Source organism: Stegodyphus dumicola, chromosome 10, assembly GCF_044657685.1.
Source record: "Stegodyphus dumicola isolate Sdum_Otavi_A_Nest chromosome 10, ASM4465768v1".
Lineage (NCBI taxonomy): Eukaryota > Metazoa > Arthropoda > Arachnida > Araneae > Eresidae > Stegodyphus > Stegodyphus dumicola.
Window position 1 is genome coordinate 147,147,515 of NC_140777.1, and position 24,249 is coordinate 147,171,763.

The 24,249-nt window shown below is 31.3% G+C and overlaps 1 protein-coding gene across 1 annotated transcript in view; it reads left to right on the top strand.

Annotated features, from left to right (window-relative positions):
* Window positions 1-24,249, top strand: part of LOC118197714 (uncharacterized) — a 232,343-nt gene that overhangs the window by 113,423 nt on the left and 94,671 nt on the right. Inside the window, exons 16-18 of the mRNA XM_085825691.1 lie at window positions 3,198-3,366; window positions 3,615-3,840; window positions 11,167-11,459. Coding sequence (XP_085681817.1) covers window positions 3,198-3,366; window positions 3,615-3,840; window positions 11,167-11,459 — 688 coding nt within the window. The remainder of the gene's footprint in view (window positions 1-3,197; window positions 3,367-3,614; window positions 3,841-11,166; window positions 11,460-24,249) is intronic.

Genomic DNA, 24,249 nt, shown 5'->3' on the forward strand with positions numbered 1-24,249 from the left:
ATTCAGACTACTAAGAAGGTTAAACACAATGCAATGCAAAGCTCTGAACTAACAACTGAGAGCAGATGCTGACTCCGGTCTTATATAATTTTCATCCGGCTGCCAAGAAATCTCTAGTACCTTCCATTTCTCAAAATTACCAGAAGGAATATGTAGTTAAACTTACATCTAAAGACTCCATATGGTTACAATTATGTATAGGGACCAGTTACAGTATCAATTAGCTATACAGGGACTGGATCAAAACATTGCCAAATGGTTGCTAAGTTCGGCAATTTTTCGTGGTTTCTCCCCAAATTTGGTGATAAAAATTAGTCACCAAAACCATCACCAGCTTAGTGATATTTTGCGAATTTAGAGAAATAGCAATTTACTTAATGTTAAATAGATTTGCCACCTGACAGAGCTTTGTTTCTTTCAGCTTTTAGAATTGCTGCCTCGAATTTCATGACATACACTAAAGCACTTTTTATATCCTTGATATCTGCATTCGTATGGCTTTCTGCATCTCAGGATCCCAGATGCCATTGATGAAGCATTGCAGGAACAGGATTTCCTTTGTTTCTGATAGGCAATCCAAAAAGGCGAGATTCCAAACAGCCTTTCAACATCTTTGGTGAACTCTTGGAATATGTCCATGGGCTTCTATAAGTGAGATTTTAACTGAAGCCTATAATCATTTGAACACTTCTCACCAAAACACAGCTCCAGCATGCTGGTTAAAGTCTCCAAATCAAGCCTTAGGTTTTCGGGCAGAGTTTGGAGGATATCCGCTGCTCGTGCTTCGAGAAAAGTGGCGAGATGGCAGGCCTTAGGTTTGGAATCCCATTGATTTGCATTTGCTACTATACAAAGTTGCATACTATTCTCTTGCCAGAAGATCTTTCCATCATATGTAAGTAGCTCTAGAGACAGACGGGATGGCATATGTTACAATTTAAAGGCATTAGAATTGTGAACAGCTGTCATTATGGGTTACTTTAAACTGTCAATTTCCTTGGTGATAGCAGCAGCAACTCTGATATCAGTTTGTTTTTGACAGTAGAAACTCTTTCTTGAATTTCTCCAACTCTACTTTCAATAATGTCTAGTCTACCTTCCATAGCCTCAAATTTGTTTTCTATGATGGCAGAAATTTTTCTTTTCATTTCCTCTTGACCTGTTTCAGTCTTTTCTTAGCCTATTTTCATCTCTTTTTTAATGGAGTTAAGGGCTCCTTCTTTTTTTTTTTTTTTTTTTTTTTTTTTGAGCACACTTTCATATCTTCTTTAACAACCCCTTCCATCTTTTCTTGGCCCAATTTCATCTCTTCTTTGAATGCTGTGAAGGCTATTACCAGCTGTCTTAATTGCTCGTTCATTGCTCTTATCAATGGCATTTAATCTCACTTCTAACACCAAAAATTATTGTGTGTGTATGAGTTCATAATGTAATGAATGCTCACAGAGCTGTTGATAGATTGATAAAATTTATTTTACCAAAAGGAACACTTAACAGTTCTGGAACATTCCTCAAAAACACTCATAGAGCTGTTCTCAGCATCACGAAGCATAATCAATAGTTACATTTCAAACTACTAAGAACTTTAAACACAATGCAAAGCGAAGCACATCTAAAAGGCAAAGCTCTCAGAGATATCTCAGTACTGCGAATTCATCTCTGAACTATCAGCTGAGGGTAGATGCTTTCTCCGGTGTTATATGATTTTGACTTGACACCGAGAAATCTGTAGTACCTTCCATTTCTCTAAGTTACCAGAAGGCATATACAGTTAAAGTTACAAATAAGGGCTGGATACGGTTGCAGTTACATATAGGGATCAATTATAGTTATTCAGTTGCAGTATCAATTAGTTATACAGGGACTGGACCGAAATGTCACCAAGTTTGGCGACTTTTCGTGATTCCTCATCAGATTTAGTGACAAAAATTAGTCTCCAAAACCATCACCAGCTTGCCGATGTCTTGTCAATTTAGCAAAATAGCCATTTAGTTAATATTAAAGAGAATTGCCCCTGTAATTTTATTTTTCCGTCAGAGCTTCATATCTTTCAACCATTTTATGTTATATTATCTAGAAAATACTATAATTTCACTAAAATTATTTACATATGTACAAAATTCCATAGCATTATATTAATGTTATAGTGTATTGAGTATGATGGAAGTATATAGCTTATATATCATGTATGGTAGAAGTGTATGCATATATATAGGTAAAATAAGGCATGACTAGACTTTCTGTGTTAAATTCAGCGGTAACCCTGCTAAGATTATAAATATAAATTTTAATTATTGATTTCAGTTATACCCTAGGAAATGAAGAGAAAATAGGAGTAATAGGATATTTATTAAAAGTTGATTCCTTAGAAAATTTAGATTTAGCTATGGAAAATACAACTTAGTCAAAGTATTAAATTTATTCAAATGAATAATAATAATGCAAGAAAACAAAAAATAATTTGAAGAAAATTAATTCTCTGATTATTGGTGATTTTGTGAAAAAAGACAAATTCCTCTTGAATAGTCAGCTGTCTGTTATGGGATCAACAATAATTAATATTTTTTGTATTTTGTGTTATTATTATTAATTCTTATATAATTTAACAGTTCTACTAAGTTTTATTTTCCATAGATTAATCTCAGTTTTCTAAGGAATTAACTTTTAATAACTGTCCTATTACAGTAGATTTTCTCTTCATTTCTTAGGGATAATCGAAACTAATAATTGAAATTTATAAAAGAATCTTATTAGTAAGTGAAACTTACATTATTAAATACTTCCTTTTAAACTAAGGAAAAAACTTTTTAACTTTTTTAACTTCTTTTTATAAGAAAATTTTGATTATACATATTCCAATATCTCACACTTTTTTATAAATTTGCATTTAATTTCATAAATACATAGAAAATACGTTTGTCTGTTATTCATGTTTATATTAATTATAGAATAATTATGCCCATGATATTTTAATTATTTATATTAAAACAGACATAAGTAAATTGAGTAAAGCTTTAAAATAAAAAATAAAAATAATAATAAAAAAAAAAAACCCTAATATATCTTTTTTTTATTTAAAAAAATGAAAGTTTTTCATTCTAGTATCTTCTTTTTCATTTAACAAAATGAGAGCTTTCAAGAAAAAGTTTCTTTCTTAAAACATTATTTATCCTCTTGTTTTTCATATTTGTTTATAGAATACTGTATTCTTATGTATATGGAGGAGAATTTCCTGTGTCACTGGATATATTCAATTCAGTAAGCAGACTAAAAAAAAATTTGACCATAAATGTAGTAGATGGTGTTTACCAATCACCTATTGTATGGATTGATGAAAATTCAACAGACAGTGAAAATCCAATCAGGGTAAGTTCTTTTTTCAATACTGTGTCTGATATTTCTTGCAATCTATTTAATTATTATTTAACATTGCTTTTTCTGTTAATCTAAAACATTTGTTTTCTGCATTGTTCTCTTAAATTCTTTTAAATATATTTTTCATTTTCTAGTGCATCTTTTAATATTTTTATGCTTTCCCTGACTACATGAAGTTTATTTTCATTCTTGTTCTTTTTTGGAAAATTATTTTTTTTAATAATTTTGTTTTGGTTTAGCGACAAAGAGGCTATGATTTTAGATTTGAGACAACAGCTATTTTCAGAGACAATGAATCTTACCTTGCATCTCACCTGTGGAATGTGTTTAAAATTACTGATTCTGGTGCTGAGGAGGAAATTGATATCACAGAATTAAAAACACACAATTGTTCTGCCATCAGAGTGACCAAACGTTTTCTTGATATTGGACTTTATAGGTTTAAATATACTTTAACTGTCTATGGTAAGTTGCTTTAATCTGTTACCTAATTAACTATTATAGATTAATTTTCATTTTTTTTGTAACAATGTATTTTGATGTTAATATGATTTTTATAATTTCTCTTAAGCAGCAGTCTTAAGATTGAATTGTAAATTTTAAGCTGTATTGCTTTAATTAATATTAGTTTTCATGGTTATGCATACTGTTTAGGAAAGATAGCATGTCTAAATTTCAATTGGACTGACTGTAGACCACCTCAGAAGTAACTGTAGACACCTCTTTTGAAAATCTCAACTTTTCTAAAGAAGCTCTCGATTTTCCCAAGCATAAATGGTGTATCCATCCAGCACGGATCAAGACTTGTGAATGGAATGACAATCTTCCATCTAATAAAAGTTACGAAGTATTCACGGATGGATCGAAAAATGATGAAGGCACAGGAGCAGGATTCTGTGTCTATTGGAATGGCATCCTAGAAGCTGAATACTCTTTTCAACTGGACCAAAATTGTTCAGTACATCAAGCAGAAACACAAGCGTTGAAATCACCTCTACAATGGCTAAAAGATCACAAGTATAAAGCCCATTTATACACGGATAGCCAAGCGGTGTTAAAATCATTGGCAAAGTTCGACATCCTAAACTCAGAAATCATCGAAGTTAAAAAGCTCGTTTATTGTACTAAAGCAAAATTGCACTGGATTAGAGGCCATCGCGGCTACAGCGGAAATGAGAAAGCAGACGAACTTGCTAAAAAAAGAATATCTTCTGAAGTGAAAATTGATTGTAAAATTCCACTGAGTACTATTGTACGTAAAGCTAAAGAACAAGCTCTTCTTTTGTGGCAACGTCGATGGCAAGAAGAAGAAACCGGTAGATCAACCTTCAAGATTCTTCCTAGAATTTCTGAGAGAAGACACTTCAATGATTTCTTCATTAACCAAATACGTACTATCGAATCACGGAGCCTTTCCCTGTCCCTATTCAATCTGAATTGCTTTATGTGTTATTAATTATTATTTCTAGTGCCAATATATAAAATTATTACTAAATCTAGTTACAAATATTAAGTTTTCAAGATCAAGAATCCACCAAGTCGCTGTTTATGTGGATTAGAAACAGCAGGCGCACTACATATGATTCTAGACTGCCCGAGCTTGGACAGCAAAAGAACGGAATTATTTCCACAAACTCTGAATCTCGACCTATTATGTAAATTAATATTATTAGAAATGGTCGTCACCTACTTTCCAAATTAATGGAATATTTGTATTCAAATGAAAATACAATATATGTTTAACAATTGATTATAATGGCTTAATAATGTTTATTCAACTTTATAAATTGTATCTTCTTAATATGTTTAACCCTATACTATGTATTTTGTTCCAAATGTAACGAACTTTATACTTATATTCTGACTAATGGTGTTTGCATAATATATATATGTATTTTATATCCTACATTGATGTATAAATTGATAATTGTATCTTTGTATTTTTCTTTAATAAAGATGTCGGCGAGGTCAATACATCTTCTAGTTAGTGGACCTCGAAATTTGCTAGGATTTAAATTTCAAAAATTTGTTTAATAAATATATCTTTAGCTTTTGCTGAATCTTTAAATTAATTTAGCCTATGGCTCCGGTGATACCTCAATGAGGTGAGGACTGGATATTCCATTCTTATGTTGTAGACCACATCAGACTAAGAAATAAATGTGATGATTTTGGTCACATGACATTTTTCTTAAAAGTATAAGGCTTAAACTTTTATATGGTGTCCATAAGAAAAAAATATAATGTGAAGAATGTTTTCTGTAGCAAATTAGTCAATTAAACAAACAAAAACCTTGCCTATTCAATCTGAATTGCTTTATGTGTTATTAATTATTATTTCTAGTGCCAATATATAAAATTATTACTAAATCTAGTTACAAATATTAAGTTTTCAAATGTGAATTTCTAACATGTACCTCTTACGAATTTCTAATAGACGCTAAAATTCCAAATTTTATGTATAAAATGATTTTATGCATTGATATACGGTACCCATCTTTTATTAAAATCATTTTTGTTCCAAACATATATGAGTTTATTAAATGGCTGAGATTAACAGACTGGGATTTGTGTTTTGCAAAGTGATATCAGTTTTAAACTTGTAGGGTTCTGCTATGGCTAAGCTTGTCTTAGTGTCACTGCAGAGCTTATTAGTCTGGGAATCATATTATTGCTTTAGTCTGAAGCAATGACTCAACATAAGAATGTTGCAAATAACTTTTATATTTGTGATTATATTTCTCATTGTATTTTTGCAACCTATGTGGCAACACACTTTTTAATTTTTTGTGGCAACAGTTTTTTTTTCAGCAATTGTTACCATAGATTATTTACCATATATATTTTTACCATGATTTTTTTGCATACTTAATATAAATATATATGTTAATACAGGTGATATTTTTATTTTTTTCTGTCCATTCATAATGTTAGATTCTAACAAAAAAGGTTAAAATAATCCTTTTATTTAGCTTTTAAATGAACAGAAGGCACTGCCCATGGGAGAAAGGAATTTCTGCTAGGGTTGTATTTAAATTAAAGTTAAATTTAAACATAGGTGGAGACTACACACACAAGAGACTATTTAAGCTGGTTCAAGGTAATTAGCAGCATGCATTTTAAATATTGTCTACCAAGATGCTAAAGCCGGAATACCTTTGGCAGAGCTGACAATAGTAAGTAATATCAAGGCAAAGCAGCCAGAAGTTCTTACTGTAAAACATTCAAACCCTTGGCTTAAATACACAACTTATTTGCATTCTGGAGAGGGCTATGGAAATAAAAGTTAAAATACATGTTGAACTCATAATAACTGTTTAATTAACATAAAATCCTACAAAATTTTTAAGTAAATTATTTATAATTTATTATTATTAAGTAACTAACAACTAATTCATTAATTAATCCTATAAAATAATAATAAAAAATTAATACTAAAAGGAAGCTATTTATGCAATTTTGAAATTCATTTGAAAAATTTTTTATAATTACATTCTTGGTGAAAATTTCTCTTACAGCAATTATTTTATATGTGTTCATTTCATATTCTTCAAGAACAGTTTTTCAACTGCATTCTCAATTTCAAAGAACTGCTGATGGCTTTTTCAATGAACACTTTTTATTTCAAGAATTTTTCCTGGAATTTCCAATTATTTTCTAGATTTGATGGATGGCAGCATGCCATTACTTTCTATGTATCACCTTTTGTTATCAGTTTCTATTGTTCTTTCAATACTTTCGCAGTCACTTTTTATACAGGTTATATCAATATTGTGAAATGACATATAATTATAAAAATGAATCCTCATAATTTCCCTCACTGATATCTGAAACATTAGCTGTAGTTTGCAATTCCTCTTAAGGTTCTTCTAAGTAAAAGCCACTATTTTTCTAAAATAGTTTGTAACAGATTTTAAGAGATTGAGCCCTATATTGACTATATAATACTCAGTATAGAGGCCAATGCAGGACTGCTAGTCAGTGCATATTGCAATATTGTTGTCAATGCACATTGCACTCAATACAAGTTGTCAGTGCATATTGCACTCAATGCAAGTTGTTGTCAATGAATTTTGGACTCAATTATAGTAAATGCATAACCTCTAGCAAAGCTATCAACTTACTTATCTCTTTCAGAGTGCTTATATTTTCACAAAATTCAATACTGTTCATCATTTAGCTAACAACTTTTCTGTTTTGACATTTAAAAGCTTTTATAATACCTTAAATTTAGGCTTGCCATTTTGACATGTTACAAGTTAAGCAGAGAGTAAATTAGAAAAAGTGTTTCTTCCAGTGATTTTTTTTCCAATTTCAAAATTAACATTTTTAGTCAGCAGAGAGATTGCCCTTTATCTGTTCAGTCTGCCATTCCATCATTATAAGCATGACTAATGTTTTCCTTCCTTTTTATGCAGTCTACAGTTACCACTTCCTTTCTATTCAAAGACTCTTAATGTACAATAATGCGTAGAAGCATTTTCATTACCTTTTTTATATCTATCTGTGTGTGTGCCTGTATGTCCCAAAAGGGCAATTTTGAGTGTGGAAACTTTCAAAGCTGGAATACAGAAGTTGCATTTCTGCCTCTTATTAGGTGGTACAGATGGGATACTTTATCATTTACAGTGTCTCTAGAGAATTAATTTTGTTAACCTCAAGATATGAAAACTGTGCTTTTCTGAAGTCCATTGTGGACAAAGGACTCTGGAAACAATGTCTCACAGGTACAGAGACCATAGTGGACAAAATTTCAATCAAACCCTTTTTATTGAAGCACTATATTTAAATGATAAAACCATGGTCCACAATCTGTTAAATGATGAACTACAGAAAGCTTTGATAGGTGCAAGTTGGGTAATCTGGTACTGAAGAATCACTCTTTTGCCAATCTTAATTTAACCCTTTGGCCTATAACTAAGAGTCTGACTCGTGGTAAAGAATTTGTGAAATAAACAAAAGCCACGAGTCTGATTCATGGTAAAGAATTTGTATCATCAACAAAAGCCATGAGTCACTTGTGGTAAAGAATTTGTGTCAAACAAAAGACATGAGTCTGACTTGTGGTGAGGAATTTGTGCATAAAATGCTGCATATTATTAGAACAAGTGATTAGAGTTATTCTACATAAAATATTTTTTCCTTTGATTGTAACTTCAGTATTTTTTTTTTTTTTTTTAAAGTTGTTTCTGATGAAACTGAATGATCTGTTACTTTAGTTCCCCCATAACACTTCGTTTAAAATATGATTACACTCTAGACATCTTAAAATTTCTAATTGTACCTAAAAATTGTTTATTATTTCACAATTCCTTTCGTTACACTGAAATATATATGTCATGAAAAGTATACATTTTGCGGGTACATGGCTGGACAGTTGAGTGACACGGCGCGCGACTGACTTTCTTGTTTACTATAGGTGCACAATTGGCAGATGTTGTGTAGGCCAAGGGATTAAGAAAGAGTGGAGTTGAGTTTAATTAATCTGTAGTTTTTCGATTGATTTGTATAAAATTCTTTTAGTTCCTGGAAATTTTAACATAATAAGGGACTGAGTTTATTAACCAGTGAGTTTAGTAAGCAGTAGGTAATGTATCATATGAACTGTTTTTACATATTAAAAATTAAAATTTTTGCCTTTATTTTCAAGGAAAAGTGGTTTAGATCATATAAGTTTGATATTTTTGAGGGTCAGATCTATTTGATATAGTATCAGATTTCTTTTTTGAAAGATCTTTAATTGCATATGGTGTAATTTGTAAATTGAAGCTTTTTTTACAGAAGGCCTGTATAAATGTTTATGTTTAGTATCGTCTTACTTAAGTATATCATGTGAACAGAATTATTGCAGATTTTTTGTAATTTCTTAAACTGGAGGAATGGTGAAACAACTAACAATCAATATTTAGCTATACAAACTTTTTGAAACAACTTCTGAATAGCCTTTTAACACAAAGACACGAACAATATCTTTTTATAAAGTATTTTAAATGAGAAAAGCATTCTAATGAAATATTCCAAATGAAAAACTTCAAAGAATGTTTTCTAAAATTAGTTTACTGCATTCTTTTGTGGCTAGTGAATCTGATTGAGGTAATTTTCGGTAATAATAAATGTCAGTTTAATGTGAATTGAATTGAATGAGAATGTGATTGGGAATAGTTTGATATAATTTATGTGGCATGTAAATAATCTTTTATAATTAGAAAACTCTAAATTTTTTTTTATCAGTATTAAGAACTTACAGAAAAGACTGGTTAGTTAAGTGATTATTTTGTAACTAAAATCAAATTAGCAAAATTCTTAGTTTATTAGATTTATTGTTATTTGTTGGGCATTAAAATGTGTATTTAAAAAAAAAAAAAAAAAGAAAGAAAGAAAGAGAAAAAAAAAAACAGAATAAGAAAATTATTGGTCATATAAAATATTGGTTCTGTTTTAAGAAATAAATCAAGTAAAGATACAGGAAGTTTAAATTCTTGTAAAATTTAAACTTTGTGAAGTTTTGTGATTTAATTCACAAAGCAAATGATTTAATTCACTTTCACTTAAACAGCCTCAACATGCTTTACTGTAAGAAAATCACATATCTAATCGTACTTTACTAAAGCTCTTTTAGAAAACACAATCCATATTGTACAGGTATAATGCACAGGAACAATTCATAATGTACAGACATTTAAGAAAAAGAGTTGAAATTACTTTTTTAATCTGAACTTTCTGAATTCACATTAAAAATGTTAAATTACATAATGTAAATTGTTTTTGCCTTATTAACATAAGTACAGTCAAACTCTGTTATAGTGAATCTGGTTTATAACGAATCCCTGAATATAAGGAATTAACATTTTGGTTCTTGTCCAATAAATGTTGCTTTACTTATTTAATGTTATTTTATATGACTCTAGAGAACTTCCATATGTATAAAAATGGATATAACAAACTTTATGGTTATCTTAGACTGAAAAGCAGTTTGCCATTCTCACTTCTTTTCTTTCTTTTTTTTCCTTCTCTCTCTCTCTCTCTCTCTCTTTTTTTTTTTTTTTTTTTTTCCCCTCCAGAATTTTTGCAACTTTCAGCTGAAAAGCTGCTAAGCCTCAAATTCATCCTTTTTAAGTTATTAAAATAAAAAAATAGCTTTAGGTTACAATTATTTTTTCTTTATCCTCAACTTTCTGTGTGTTCTAAACAAAAGGCTATGCCAGATAGATATACCACTTAATTCTCAGGGACTCAGAACACTTAATAACCTATCTTAGGAGATCCTACTGTGTCATGATTGCTCCAAAAAACTATTGATCCTTGGAAACAAAGAGCTTGATTCAGTTCTTTGATTTTGATTGAGCTGTCAGAGAGCAATCTGTTCAAGGCTGATGCTTATTCGTGATCGAAATGCGTATTTTAGATGAAAATGTATAGGGAAGTGTCACAATCATGACACTTATGCTAGGTAATTTTGTTTGCAAAATTATTAAGTCATGGTAAAGTTGAAAAACAGTAAGAAAGAAATTTAGTAATTGCATGCAGTAATAATTGCAATTAATTTTTATTTATTTATTTAAATTAACGTTACTATGTAAATCTTTTGGGAGATGTGACAATGTTACTTTCCCTCTCTGTGTGATTCATCAATCATTTTTTTTATATTATTTTGTGAAATGATCTCTTTTTCCTTGTCTCAGATTGGTTATAGTGAACTAAATGTTTGGTCCCTTGAAGTTTGTTATAATGGGGTTGAACTATATAAGTACAATGTTAAATCTAATATAATTTATTATGCCTTTGAATTAGATGAGGAAGAAGAGGTGGAGGAAAAAGAACAAGAATCAAAAGAGGAAGAATATGTGGATGATTTTTACATGTCTAGACAGAATGATGATGAAGAAGAAGAATATGAAATATCTTTTGAGAATCGGACTGTGCTTGGAAAACGCAGTGTTTCTTCCTATGTCGAAATCATTCCAACTCCTCTTATCCCAATGCTGCTAAGTGGTGGAGCTTCATATATAGTTCGAGGTTTTGGCCAAGCAATAATGTTGGAACCTACAGTTTTTACTGAAGATCCTGATTATCCTGATGAAAAGGTATATAATTCAATCCTGATGAAAGGTTTCAACAAAAAGGAAAGTCTAACTTGAAATTCTAAATATGAGTTGAATAACGCTGATGTGTATAACATTCTATCACAGTGCTAAAGTGCTTGACAGTGTGTGATGTTATTACTGTTTCCATTTTACCTCTTTATTTGTAATGATGGGTGGGAAGATGGCACATTTGTTTTATATAATAAATACTTGAAAAAAATCCTAAAAACATTTAAATTAGAAGCATATGCAACATTCTGAAATGATTTGACTAAAGTATAGTTCTAAGGAATTTAGAAATGAAATGCTTGATACTATTATGTACAATATACTTTTAAAAGTTAGAACAATCACAAATAATTAGCTTTTGGTAAAATTAATAAACTTTGTTGCACTTATACAACTTTATATTTGAAATTATAGCCACTGAGGATGTTAATCACTTGTATTGAAACTGCTTTTTATTTAGCATTAAGATCTTTATTGCAAATTTTTTAATAACATTAATTTCAAGGATTATAAATTGTATGAAAATGAGTATATTTTGGATGTATATCCTACTTTATTACTTGTTTGTAAAAAAATTATTTTGTCTTTGTAGTAAACTATTTTCCTTAATGCATATTATAGTTTCTCTTAAGCATGTAGAACTGAGTTCTATTAATTTAAAATATGGAATTCACTTCTGTGTACCAATCAATAAAATCAATTATCTTCTGAATACAGTATTTAAAGAAAATTCTTAAAATGTTAGCCAAATGGATAAGCAGAAGTTAAACTCCAGTCCAGCGGCAGTTTTTATCATTTTGAGGTGATTCAATAAATAGATCAAGATTTATAGGGGGGACTCTTTTCCTCTGTTTAAAGATAAAGATTTAATTGCTATGTAATGTTGATGATTGTTCATGTTTTATTTATTTATTTATTTATTTATTTTTTCATTTTATAATTTAATTTTGTGATGAGTTTTTAACAAGCAGCATGCAAAAATATTCAATTTGCTATTGAGCAGGAATTGTTACTGATTGTTTATAATGTCCTAAAATAAGAGACTAGTATTTAAAAAGATGTTCTGTGTCACGTGAAGAAATTAGATCATAGAATGAGCAATTACATATTAGCTATTATGTGACCTATCAGGATAATTTTAAGTATACTTTTCTTTAATTCACATTTATTGGTGTAAGTAGAGGATATGTTTGCTTTGGAGTGTGTGAAATAACTATTATGTCCAATTTTTATCTTTTCAGTTGTGGAGTTTTTCATTTGTATATGCTAAAACATCTTAACATTTTAAAGGAAATCAGAGCAACAGAGAAATATTCATTGGTTGTTAAAGTGAAGGTACCATTTACTAGAACATGAATGACTAAATTTTGGTTAAAAAATTAAATTCATTGTTGTAATTTTTGTTTGCATAGAGAGATTATCGTAATTTAAGAAATAATTATCAAAATATGCAGCCTATTTAACATCAATGTTAATTATTTGAGATTAAATGTCTTCCTCCCATTGTGTGAATTTTCATCCTGTAGGATGATATTGGGAAGGTCTAAGATCCTATAAGATGTTATTGTTATGGGTTCTGAAGAATTTGCTGCCCTTATTTTTGCAATTTATTGTATAGTAACCTTGGATCTTGGGTGCTGTTTAACAACATTCATGCTTCATGCATCTTGTTAAACTGAAAGGATGATGGGCTTCTGTATGATGTGTTTGCAAATGAACCTTTTTTTTTTTTTTGTGTGTGGCACAGAGTTAGTGATGATTTCGGAGACCAAATTACATGCTGCATCTTCTTGAGGCTCTAGTTTTCATTCATTATTTGCTAAAATATTTATAAATTTAGAAAATATAAATAAATATATTATATACAGTACAAAGTCTTTAATCCGGACTCGTCGGGACTTCGGCGATTCCAGATTAGGGGTTTTCTGGATTATAGATCATCAATTTAAATCTGGTAAGATGGCATGCAGAAATTATAAAATTAAAAATATGAAACCATAATTTATGAAATAAAGAGCAATTAGGATCTAAAGGGTATCAAAATTTACAAAAAAAAAAAAAAAAAAAAAAAAAAAAAAAAAAAAAGCTTAACATTTATTTGTTTACTTTATTAAGCATTTCTTTCAATGCAAGGCAAAGATTTCTTTGCCTTCGGCCTTTAAAGAAATTATGTTTTAGTTCTGGTTTCATCAACAGATGGCACTACTAGCTTATTTTCTGTCCAGGCTTTCTTATCTTATGTGATCATTATATCCTATCTCGTTCATTTGCGCTTTTGCAGCTGATGATGGTGGTTCGGTAAAACCATCGAAACTAGTCCTGTGGAAATAATAAAATATAACGCTGATTTTTGTTGTTTGACTCCTAAATTAGTATTCGATATAATATAATTATACTTTTTTAAGCACTAACTAAACCACACGGGTAATTACTATAAACTGCACAACTTCCTTTAAACAATAGCATTAATTGTATAGTTAAATTTACTTGTTATTTTAACTAAAACAACTAAACATTAACTAAAACAATGGCATAAATTGTGCTGCATAGTTAAATTTACTTGTTATTTTATGTGATTTCTGGAATATTTTATTGTTTTTATTTTTTATTTGTGCGCAATTATCTGGATTTTTTGTTTTTGTAAAAAGTGAAATATTTAATTAGAATTTAAATTTTACTATAATTTATAATAGTAACACTTAGCTGAGCAATTTCAGCTTAGGCCCATATCCACTATAATAGTCATTATACCTGAAAAAATAACATTACAAATTTCACTGACTTTTCCTAGTTTTTATTTCTGTACCACAGTCAAATATTGTATTTAACTATGTAGCTTATCTTTCATTCTAATATTCATATCAGAATCAAATGAATTCTAATTAGAATCATACTCTCATCATATATTCACTTGCATATTTTTTTCTTAAAATATATCCTAAAATGTTTATAATCTGGGGGCCTTATTTTTGAAGAAGTGCAGTATTTTTCCCATTCTATGCATTTTGTGGGTCAATTTTTATATAATCAGTAATTTGTTTTTATATACTGTAATTCTACTGTGTAGATCATAGTTCTCCTGTGTCGACGTTATAATCCAGTGGAAGCCTATGTTGGTATTGAATATAAAAAAAATTAGGGGTTTTATGCTTTTATAACTTTGAACTTAAAACGACTGTGGTGCTGGACAAAAACTATATATATATATATATATATATATATACACACATAGTCATAAAAACATCATAATTCATATCGCACATTTATCATATTTATCAATCAATCGTATAGCGGTAGTAAATATAAAATCATATAGTGGTATAAATATAAAATCAATCATATAGTGGTAGTAAATATAAAATCGTATAGTGGTAGTAAAATAAGTTAAATTTTAGGTTCGCATTGTGAGTAACCTATGCAAAGGAAAAATCAATAACCTAAATTGAATAAAACTCTATGCTTCTTAAAAAACCTCTCGGCTCAAACAAATGGAGGGCATGACAGACCACAGTAAATTACACACAAGATAAATACATAAATGCAATTAAATTTTAAACACACATTTATTAAATTCTTGAATATAATAATATTATTAGTAAATACTCAGGTAACTGATCAGTGTTCCCTACCACATATTTTTACTATGAAAATATAAGTTCAAATTTCACTGAACAAGTTTCAGCTTACAATAATTAAAAAGTTTAAATTAATAATTAAATTTTTTTTCACAAATTAAGAAGGTGTAACATATTTTAATTCTCCAAATAAACTGGTCATTCCCTTAAAATTTCTAATCACTTCTTAGTATTACCAGCTAGCAATATTTAATTTATATAAGTAATACAAATTTATGTATGTGGATAAATCATTATTAACTAGACCATCATGGCATTTGGGAAGACAGAGAAAAGAGAGAAAATAATCTTAAAATTTTTTCACTTACAGACGGAAGACAGTTTTTCCGGATTGAAGGATCTTTAGTGTCCAATCCACTGTGAAATGAGCAAAGACAAATGATTTTTTTCCCCCAAACACTTTCAGACACGTCCATTGATTTCACGAACAAGGGGAGCATGATACCTCCTTCTGTAATAAATCTGTATCTCATGACAAATTCCTTCAGCTGGAATGTCTCAAACATGACTATTCAAGTTCTCCAAAATACACGATGAAACGGAGAAATCAAATTTTGCCTTGCAAATTTTGCTTTCTCCGTTCGAATAAGTTCTCATCAGCGGGAAAGCCGCAAGAAACCTCACCTCAGACCGAGGCACAAGCCCCCTGCAGGAGGTCAAGCCCCACAGAACTTTGTCTTTTACTGTTTACATCTTCACAACTCGGCCCACTAGCAGCCGAGCGGTAAAGTTGCTGAACACTGGTAGTTTGGTCCGAGGTTCGAATCCCGTGAACGGGCTGGCTGCATGGCTGTTTTCGTTGTTTTCCCCATGTGTAACGTGTATACGAACCAGTTTCCCTTAGAAAGTCCTTCACGAAGGCATCCCTCCCCTTAGGCAGTTAGCCCTAGTGTGCTTTGCCCTAATTAAATACACCACCACAACACACCACACCACATCTTCACAACTCAAATCTGTCTCCAAATCCGACTCAATAGCCAGGCTCGCAAGAGCAAGACTTGCAAGGGGTGAAGCCCCCACTCTTTTCTCCTTTTTCTTTCTCTTAGCTTGAAAATCAGAATCAGAATGACTCTAATAAGGTGCAAACCTCCCAGGAAATCTCTTTCTCCACCTCTGTAAGCTCATAGGCCTACAAAAAATCATCAAATTAAATCTTACCAAGGCCAGAATTTTACTTTATCTAAACTGAGAAAATGACACTCCCATGACGAATCAAAAACCAGAAAAATCTCACAATGAGCCAACATCTGTACTCAGGAAAAACAGAGTAACTGAAGTGGACCCCCCAAATAATAAGCGGGAACTAAGCTTTACGAGAATCCAATTACCTAAGCTCACAACTACCCCACTGTCTGGAAGTTAGCAAAATTGCAAATATAACAAGGCGAAAGCGAGACTATCTTCGTTTCAAATGCCATTAGTAAAAGGCGAGAACACAACACCCTAGTGCCTCCATTGTTAGTAAAAAGGCCATAAACCAATAAACCAGATGTGTTTCCTCTCAACCTTCTCTCGCCTTTGTTACAATTTCTACTCAAGAATAACGAGTTAAATAAAGCCTTAATAACTTCAGAATACTTTTTTCCAGATTAAAATACACATGAGTACAAATAAAAAAAAAACTAGAATAATGCTAACTTAAAACACATATTAATAATTAAAATTCGCGACGTGACAGTGGTGATATTAGTTCTTGAGGAGAACTATAGTGGCATTAGTAGTCGAAAGGGCTGTAAGGTGACCATTAAAAAACAAGTAAACATTAAGAACAGACTCAGGAAATTTAGTTTCTTTAACATTTTAAAACTAAAACATGGAAACATTTCTTTATTACATACATACAGTCAAAAGTCTTTAATCCGGACTCGTCGGGACTTCGGCGATTCCATATTATCGGTTTTTCCGGATTATAGATTATCAGTTTAAATCTGGTAAGATGGCATGCAGAAGTTATACAATTAAAAATATGAAATCGTAATTTATGAAGTAAAGAGCAATTGTGATCTAAAGAGTATCAAAATTTACAAAAAAAAAAAAAAAAAAAAAAAAAAAAAGCTTAATATTTATTTGTTTACTTTATTAAAGATTTCTTTCAATGCGTGCATGCGTAAAGCATACATTACGCATAGTCAAAATTAGAAAATTGCAAACAGAAACGTATTTGATGTGTATTCATGATATTTATAATGACAAGGAATTTGATTTAAATCATATCAAAGACGGAGTACATCGAGATGAAATACTGCATTTAGTAAGGAATTATAAGCCGAATAAAATAAAAACATCTGCCCTGAATATGAGGATAGTGCTGACAGATCAACTTCCAGTTCATTGCGCACCGCGACGTTCTTACCCCGCAGAGCAGCGTGAAATTGATAAACAGATTTCGGAATGGTTAGAGAAACAAATCACCTCTCTGTCACTTTCTTCATGCCTTTATCCATTTTTTGCAGCAATTCCACTTTTTGTTTAATGGACATTAAAACATGCTTTCGCTGTATAAGATCCTTTGGCAGCTCCAGAATTGGAAATTCTATTTGACATAATCGAAAGTTCAAGTTTACTTTTATAAAATTGCTCTAACAGACTGTAAAAAATAATAAGCCGGATCCAATTTGAAGATTAAGGAACAACGCAATCTGCAACATTAACTGAAATAGATAATTAGATAATTTTAGCTTAGCTTATACCATCGGTAGTACATTAAACGCACATGCATAAACGTATTATGCACATGCGTAAACGGTTTACACATGCACAGAAAGTTTGTAGCTTTGAGGTCCGGATTATAGATCATTCCGGATTATGGACGTCCAGATTAAAGACTTTTGACTGTATTACAATCATGTATCTTTTCAAGAATCCTATCACTTGACACTTCCTTCAAATCATACATTGGTTGGTTTTCTTTTATTCACAAGGAGTGGAAGGTACAAACTATATTAACCTAAAATTAAAAAAATAGGATCACACATTCATATTTTTCTTTTGTATGTCACTACCTATGCAGTGGCAGAAATCTGATTGTGTTTATAGGTTTATTACGGCAAATGTGCTGAGAAATCTTTAATCGTTACCATTTTGTTTTCATTTTGAGTGATGGATTTAAATTAATAAATGCAATGCAAGTGCAATAAATAATGGAAAGTTCTGATTTTTTTTTCAGTCAGTCTTACAGATTACATTTAAAAGATATCTAATCAGTTATGAACTATAGGAAGCCTGCATGTGCCCTTTGTTAAATTTTCCCTTTAATTTGTGAGCCCCTTGTTCTTTTATTTGCTTAAGGTAAATAAATTAATTCTGTACAGTTAAAACGATTTGAAAAAGTAATGATTGAAAACAAGGATAAATTTAACAAAGTACAAGAAAAGTTACAGAAAGCTTCCTTATACACTGGTTATCATAAATTAAGGAAAAATCACAAAAATAGTGACAACTCCCTCAAAAATAAGCCAAACCATGTAAAATTTGAATGTGTTGCCAAGTAAGAGTAACTGTGTAAAACTGCGATATGCAAATTAGTGGCGCTGCTTTCGGAATACGTCACATGCGAGGAGCATAAAAGTCCATGTTTGAGAGCAAGCCCACATATTTAACTGTGACTGTGACATCAGAAATCTGAGATAGCCAATTCGTAACAATGACCTCCAGGCATCATTTACCTGCAGAACTCCGATGGAGAGCCACTGGAAGACTAGAGGCAGGACAAAGTCAAGTCAGAAGTGGCCAGATGGCTAAATGTGAGTCCTTCTGTGGTTCATAGACTTTGGAGGCAATTTCAAACCACAGATTCGGCATCTAGGAGGTTCAGCCAAGGACGGCCAATTGCTATGACGAGCGCCGATGACCGATATTTGACATTATGTGCACGCAAGAATAGAACCGCTACTCTGACTCTTCTTAGATCCTCCCTTGCTGCAGCCACTGGAAGGTTTGTGTCAACATCTGTGTGTAGAAGGCTTCACGAAGGTGGTCTGTATGCGAGGCGACCAGCCTTTTGTGGGCCGCTCACATCACGCCATAGAAGGGACCATTTTCAGTGGGCACGACAACATGTCCACTGGACGCCTGATCAATGGAGGGTGGTTCTCTTTACGGATGAGTCTAGGTTTAGTCTAAAAAGCGATAGTAGGCATTATTTGATATGGAGAGAACCTAGAATCCATTATCATCTGTCAAACATCCGTGAAAGAGATCCATACGGAATGGGCAGTGTCTGTGTTTGGGGTGGCATCTCTTTGGTTAAACGCACAGACCTCCATGTCTTTCCAAGGGGAACCGTGAATGCTCAGATTTATAGAAATGACATCCTTGATGTTTATGTGTGCCCATATGCCGGGGCAATAGGTGATGCTTTCCTGTTACAGGACAACATCGCAAGACCACACAGGGCTCACATCATAGATGATTATCTTCAACAGGAAACAATTATGCGCATGGAGTGGCCAGCGCGATCCCTGGACTTGAATCCTATCGAGCATGTTTGGGATTCTTTAGTTTTTACTATCGAGCACGTTTGGGATGTCTAGCTGCTCTCAATATAGCCCTTCAGACCCTTGTCGCGCTTGCAACTGCTTTGCAAGAGCAATGGTTCTCTCTTCCTATGGAACTAATAGACCGCATAATTGAAAGGATCACACATCGCTGTATGTGCTGTATCGCTTCTAGAAGCGATCATATTCCATATTGAAGGTACTTTTCCTATAGCAAACTGACACCTTTGATTTGTACATTTTATACATGTGCTAATTTCTATATTACCATATTTGTCTGGTAATTTCTTTTTATGTTGTTTGATACCTTACTATGTGTTGTATATTGTGGGTAAGTCATCATTAAATTCTACATGTAACTTTTTCAGTAATCGTGATTTTTGTGATTTTTCCTTAATTTATGATAGCCAGTGTATATGTATCTTAATATCTTTAAAGAGCAGGTTACTGCAACTAAGTAATTGCAAGATAAAATATGAAAATGATGAAGAATTAAAAGTAATTTTTAATGTTTGTTATCCAGAGATGGTTTGATTTTTGTCTACTTGATTATGGCAAAGCACTCGTAAGCTATCTGCCTAAGGGAAGGGATGTCTTCATGGTGAACTCTCGAAGGAAAACTGACTCATATACCATTACACATGAGGAACACCATGAAAACACCCATGCAGCCATCCTGTTTGTCAGAATCTGAACCCTGGAACGAACTACCAATATTCAACGACTTTACTATTCGGCTGTTTTGGTGGGCTGTCCAGAAATGGAAGAAGTCCATGACTAGGAGATGAAAGTATAATAAGCAATTTAATTTCATATTAAAACTTAAAATAAAAATAAATGATTTCCAATATTTTGTTTGAAAAAGCTTTGACAGGAAAAATGAATAATGACATTCCTAATGGTATTAAGAAAGCTTAGATCATGATGGAGACTATCTGAATTTGTAGTTCTAAAGATGAATGAGTTTTCGGCTGGATGAGAACTATTTCTACAAGAAGATATTAAAATATATAATATGTTTCAAATTTAGTGATAGTTCCTTTAAGCAGGAAACCTTCCTAAACCTTATGTAAAATCTTCAAAACAGGATCACAAAGATTTAGAATCTAGAAATTTAATTGACGTGAAAGAAGGGAACAATGGCATAAATTGTGCTGCATAGTTAAATTTATTTGTTATTTTATTTCTGAGATATTTTATTATTTTTTGTTTGTGCGAAATTGTTTGGATTTTCCATTTTTGTAAAAAGTGAAGCATGCAATTGGAATTTGATTTTTTTTATAAGATAAAGTGCAAGCTCTTTTGTTAAAATTTTCATAGCTCACCACTGCATCTAATATATCGTTAATGTAAGAGTAAGAGGACTGAACTAATTTGAAGTGTATTGTGAACAAAATAAACCTAAAATATGGATTCAGTGAGCCAAAAAATTTTGAAAAACTATTTACACTCACTAACTGTAGATTTTCCAGTATGGTGTTTGGCATTAATTTGGATCTTCGTTACTAACTGCTTATATTACCATTTTATTCTAAAATTGCAACAAAAACTATATACTGCCAATTATTCAGTTTACTATTTTGGAGGTTGCTGTACCATTTTATGCACTTGGAACTGGTGACTGGCACTAGGGGAATAAATATTTTGTGCACTGAAATACAACCATGTAGGAGTTCTTGGTGAACCACTGAGAATACTTCCTGTTGTTCACAGTTGCATGAATTACATTTTCCATATTTAACTTTAAGCTGTTTTTAGTTTTTGGCATTCAGTTCAACTATTTATTTTATTATCTTTAATGATCATCATCTTTAATCTACAGTTCTTTGTTTTTGAGGCAATACAATGATCTTTTTACAACCTGGTTTACTAATGTTCTCACTGAACCAGCTATTGTAATTTTGCTGGATCTGTCATTAATCATTTAAAATAATCATTTAAAAAAATAATTTACTGCATATGTCCATTCTAGCAAAGAAAACAACAATTTTCCCAATTTTCCCCTTTGCTGCTACTACGTGCAGTTAATATTTCATGTTGTGTGTCAGTGATGGCCAGTTAAAATTGATCAAAAGCCATCAAATTATAAAGATTACCATGAGATGATCAGTCTTATAGATTTCATATGATCATTATGTAAAATTATACATTAAAATACATGTTATGAACTGTTCATAATATTACACAAACATCAGTAATTGCATTTTATTTATAATTTGGAATAATGTAATTTATATTTGAAAATAATTTTATCTAAATTACCACTTCATTGATGCTAATGGAGGGTTCCTATAAATTTTTTTTTCAGTGATTTGAAGTCAGCTTCATTTTTAGTTTTGCAATTCTGAAAATGTTCTAACGCTTTTGCATTAGTTTGTTTAAGGGCCTATTCTTTTAGATATCTGAACTATGGTTGATGGAAAAATTTTCCCCTTTTCCCCTTAGAAGTCAAATCCATTTTTTTCCTGCTGGGTAGAGTGTTAGATCAGACTAAAACTCTAATGACAGTTTTGGCTGATATTTCACTTTGTATTTGAATGTGTTATTAAAAAGCTTTTCATTTCAACTGATTGCCTCTTTTCTTTTGTCTTCTTTATCATGCCAGAAGATGCAAGACATATAAAGTTTGTTGATATATAGTAGGATATGTTGGTTTTATAAAAAGAAAATTTAAAAGGACTGGTAAAGTTATTTGTTTCGTAATGTTAGAGATGCAAAATATACCATTGATTTCTATCACAGTACTTGCTAATTGGCATTGTGATTCGACAGTTCTTGCAATAAATTTTAAAAGTTTCTACCATTTTTAGTATTGTATATAATACATTCAAAAGTCTTTAATCCGGACTCGTCGGGACTTCGGCGATTCCGGATTATAGATCATCAGTTTAAATCTGGTAAGATGGCATGCAGAAATTATAAAATTAAAAATATGAAACCGTAATTTATAAAAAAATGAGCAATTATGATCTAAAGGGTATCAAAATTTACCAAAAAAGAAGCCTAATATTTATTTGTTTACTTTATTAAACATTTCTTTTAACGCGCGGATGTGTAAAGCATACCTTACGCTTAGTCGAAATTAGAAAATTGCAACCAGAAAACTATTTGATTTGTTTTCGTGATATTTATAATGACGAGGAATTTGATTTAAATCATATCAAAGACGAAGTACATCGAAATTAAATGCTACATTTAGTAAGGAATTATAAGCGGAATAAAATAAAAACATCTGCCCTGAAGATAACGATAGTGTTGACAAATATACTTCCAGTTCATTGCGCGCCGCGACGTCCCCCCCCGCGCAGAGCAGCGTGAAATTGATAAACAGATTTCGGAACGGTTAGATAAACAAAGAATATGCCTTTATCCATTTTTTGTAGCAATTCGTTTTTTGTTTGATGGACATCGAAACATACTTTCGTTTTCTAGATCCTTTGGGAGCTAGGAATTTCTATTTGAATCGGAAATTCTATTTGACATAATCGAAAGTTCAAGCTTACTTTAGAAAATTGCTCTTACAGTCTGCAAAAAATAATAAGCCGGATCCAATTCGAAGATTAAGGAACAACGCAATCATCAACATTAACTGAAATAGATAATTAGATAATTTTAGCGTATAACGTCCGTTATACATTAAACGCGCACGCGAAAACGTATTCTGCACTTGCGCAGACGCATATGCGCAGTCGTAAATGTCTTGGTCGCACGAGTAAAACGCCTATGCTCATGCGTCAATGCGGCGCATGCGCAGAAAGATTTTAGCTTTGAGGTCCGGATTATAGATCATTCCGGATTATGGGTGTCCGAATTAACGACTTTTGACTGTATAATATATCACCTAAGATGTCTTGAGTATTTATTTCATTAGTGTTAAACTACCTGCATCCATTTTTTGCCCAACATTTTTACTGGTGATAACTAGATTGCCTGTTGTTTTGTTGTAAGTTGAAATTTACTTTAAAAAATAATTTATTAAGCTTTGATAGCAAAGTTAAAAAAAATTCCAATTTAAAATGTCAGGGCTTTGAGAAATTACGATTGAAGAAGTGTATCATTTTGATAAATATTTCAGAGCTAACCCCCAAATATTAAGAGGGTTAGAATAGTTTGTACACACTGTGAAAAAGTTATTTTTATAGCCAAAAGAAATGAAGGATGTGAAATTTATGCAAGCCATTCAACTGGATCTTAATGAAAAAATAAATTGCTGCATTTTCCTTCAATCAACAGAATAAAACTTTTACTGCATAAAACTGCAGTTAATGGTCAAACATAACATAAAACTGCAGTTTTATGGTCTAAAGTAATTTTATGTATATGGTGACTTTAGAACAAAAGCAATTTAGTTAAACAGGCCAAAATTTACAATATTTTCAAATTAATATATAGTATAGGTTTTATATGCAAAATGTTAAGAAAGTTATTAAATATATAAATTCAATAATATTGAGTTTATTTGAAAAATCAAGTGCTGATATAATAAAAAGATCTTTTTTTCTTTTCACCTGTATAGTGAATTATATTTCTGATTTTTACCACTTTGCTTTCACTTGTCTCTCATTTAAAAATCTTATTCTAAAACTGAAACTGTAAGTATGTATGCTGAAACCCTTATTGCAAACATTCTATCCTTTTCTTGTTTCCTTT